Source organism: Nannospalax galili, unplaced genomic scaffold, assembly GCF_000622305.1.
Source record: "Nannospalax galili isolate Female #2095 unplaced genomic scaffold, S.galili_v1.0 scaffold113, whole genome shotgun sequence".
In the NCBI taxonomy this organism is placed as follows: Eukaryota; Metazoa; Chordata; class Mammalia; order Rodentia; family Spalacidae; genus Nannospalax; species Nannospalax galili.
This window is the reverse complement of record NW_008335444.1, coordinates 6118309-6121039: the sequence shown is the minus strand read 5'-3', so window position 1 is coordinate 6121039 and position 2731 is coordinate 6118309. Positions and strand designations below refer to the sequence as shown.

At 38.5% G+C, this 2731-nt stretch overlaps 1 protein-coding gene across 2 annotated transcripts in view; it reads left to right on the top strand.

Annotated features, from left to right (window-relative positions):
- Window positions 1-2731, top strand: part of Klhl12 (kelch like family member 12) — a 42422-nt gene that overhangs the window by 12613 nt on the left and 27078 nt on the right. For both annotated transcript variants that reach the window (XM_008830332.3, XM_029562180.1), the window contains one exon: window positions 58-159. In XM_008830332.3, coding sequence (XP_008828554.1) covers window positions 58-159 — 102 coding nt within the window. The remainder of the gene's footprint in view (window positions 1-57; window positions 160-2731) is intronic.

Below are 2731 nucleotides of genomic sequence, written 5' to 3'. Positions count from 1 at the left end.
GGTATCAGGGATTTTGCTGAAACTCACAATTGTGTTGACCTGATGCGAGCAGCTGAGGTTTTTAGCCAGAAGCATTTTCCTGAAGTGGTACAGCATGAAGAGTTCATTCTTCTAAGTCAAGGAGAGGTGGAAAAGCTAATCAAGTGTGATGAAATTCAGGTACAGATTTGACTTGGTGTTACAATTTCTTTAAAACTGGGCCATGACGGGGTTGGAGAGATGGCTCAGCCTTTCAGACCTTGTACCATGCTCATGCAGAGGACCTGAGTTCAGTTCCCAGCATACATGTCAAATACTTATAACCAACTGTAACTTGCTCTAGGGAACCTGCTATCTTCTGGCTTCTCTGGACACTCACTTGCAGATGCACAAATATACACAAGACACACACACACACACTTAAATAACAATAAATAAATCTTAAAAAACAAACAAAAACCTGGCCATTACAAAAATTACAAAGCGTAGCTGGGCATGGTGGCACACACCTTTAGTCCCAGCACTCAGGAGGCAGGCAAGCGGATGTCTGTGAGTTCAAGGCCAGCCTGGTCTATACAGTGAGTTCCCGGCCAGCTGGGGCTACATGGAGATCCTATCTCAAAAAAAAGATCAAAAAACAAAAATTCAAAAATTACAAAGCAGGATGCAGTTACTGGGTTTATGTCTTATGGCTTCATGATTAAATGCCCTATTGGCCCCAGAGGTTTTATTTGCATATTTATGGAGAAGGAATTTGCCCTTTTATCAGGTACATACATAGCAATGGGTAACAATCACTATTAAACAGAATGCATAATAAGCAGAAATTGGAAATAAGGTAAATGTCTAATGAATACTATTGTCCATTCACTCATTTTAAAATCATGTATTTAGAATATATACCATGCAGCAATCACTGTGCCTGGTATTATGAATCCAAAACTGAGTTAGATACAGTTCTTTCAGAGAGTCCACAGTATAGTAAGAAAGATATATAGATAGAAATAAAAAATATATTTTGTTCCTTTGAGACAGAGTTACACCATGTAAGCACTGGGTGGCCTGGAACTTGTGATGTAGACCAGGCTGGCCTCAAACTCACAGAGATCTACCTGCCACTGCCTCTTGAGTGCTAGGATTAAAGGCATGTACCATCATTGTCTGCCCCTACCCTCCTTTTAGGTAAGGTTTCCTGTAACCAGGCTGGCCTGGTACTTTGATACTTACTATATACCAAGTATGACCTTGAACTCCAGATCCTCCCACCTCAACTTCCCAAATTCTAAGAACAGGTATAAGCCACCATGCCCAGCTAAGAAAATTTTAATAATAGAGTATAATGAGAATAAGGTGACTACTCAAGGAAATTAGGTGTTTTTGAGACAGGGTCTCCCTGTAGCCCCAACTGGCCTAGAACTCGCTATGTGAGACAAGTCTGGCCTCGATTTCATAGAGATCCACTTGCATTTGCCTCCCAAGTGCTGGGATTAAAGACATGCACCACCATGTCCCATTAAATTATAGTTTTTTTAAAGATGGATATTATTAAAATTCCTTTAAGCTCTTTGATTTGAGATTCTGTCTTTGTCTTATAGAATAAGTACCATTATTTTATACCTTATGAATTTTCAGCTTTCAGAGAAAGGGAAACCTTATGTTGATATCCAAGGTTTGACTGCTTCTACCATGGAAATCCTGTTGGACTTTGTATACACAGAAACCGTACATGTGACAGTAGAGAATGTACAAGAACTGCTTCCTGCAGCATGTCTACTTCAGCTGAAAGGTACAGATAATAAAAGGAGTTCTTGTTCATGACAAAATAGCCCCGGAAATGCTTTTCATTGATGTAAACTTAACCATGAAGCTTCTGGAGACCAGACTAGAAGCACTCATGTTTATTATTGCCCATGACTTTTGAATCTTTGAGTAGAAAAGATCAGATGTATTCAATAGCATTGCAAAAGAACCTCCCAGATGTGAGTATTTGGCTCATAAAAGACAGCACATATACCACTTAACACTTTTTCTGTTTTTTAAAACATTGACGCATTAGGCATGATGGCTAACACCTGTAATCCCAGCACATACGAAGCTGAGGAAAGAGGATGTGTTCAAGGACAGTCTGATCTACATAGTGAGACCATATTTCAAAATCAAACCAACAAACAAGCAGAAAAATGTAAAAAACAGGCATTTGTGTGTGTGTGTGTGTGTGTACACAATATATAAGGATTTCCAAAAGCTATTCATTTTCCTGGCTGCTAGATAGATAGGAGACTAGGAGGACATGTGCCACCCTCAAATCTTGTTATGCATCAGCACATTACCCATCTGACATGAAAATTAAATAAGTAAATAAATAAATAAGAATAAAATTTAACTCTTGGGAGGCAGAGGCAGAAGGATTTTAAGTTCCAAGCCAACATGGTCTACATTGTTAGACCCTATCTCAAAACAAAAACTAAATAAAATTTAAATTGATGTACAAAAATTAAAATACAGTTTTCACAGTATTATGGATGATCTTCCTTCCAGTTTCTAGTCTGATTTTTTTCGGTTTTGTTTGGTTTGTTTTGAGACTAGGTTTCTTTGTTTAGACCATACTGGCCTAGAACTTACTATATATCCCAGTTAAGCCTAATTCCATCCCAGCCTCCCAAGTGCTAGGATTACAGTTGTCTGCCACCAAGCCCAGCCAGTCTGTCTTTTTAAACCTCCAATTATGGATATTCATATAATTGAAACATTT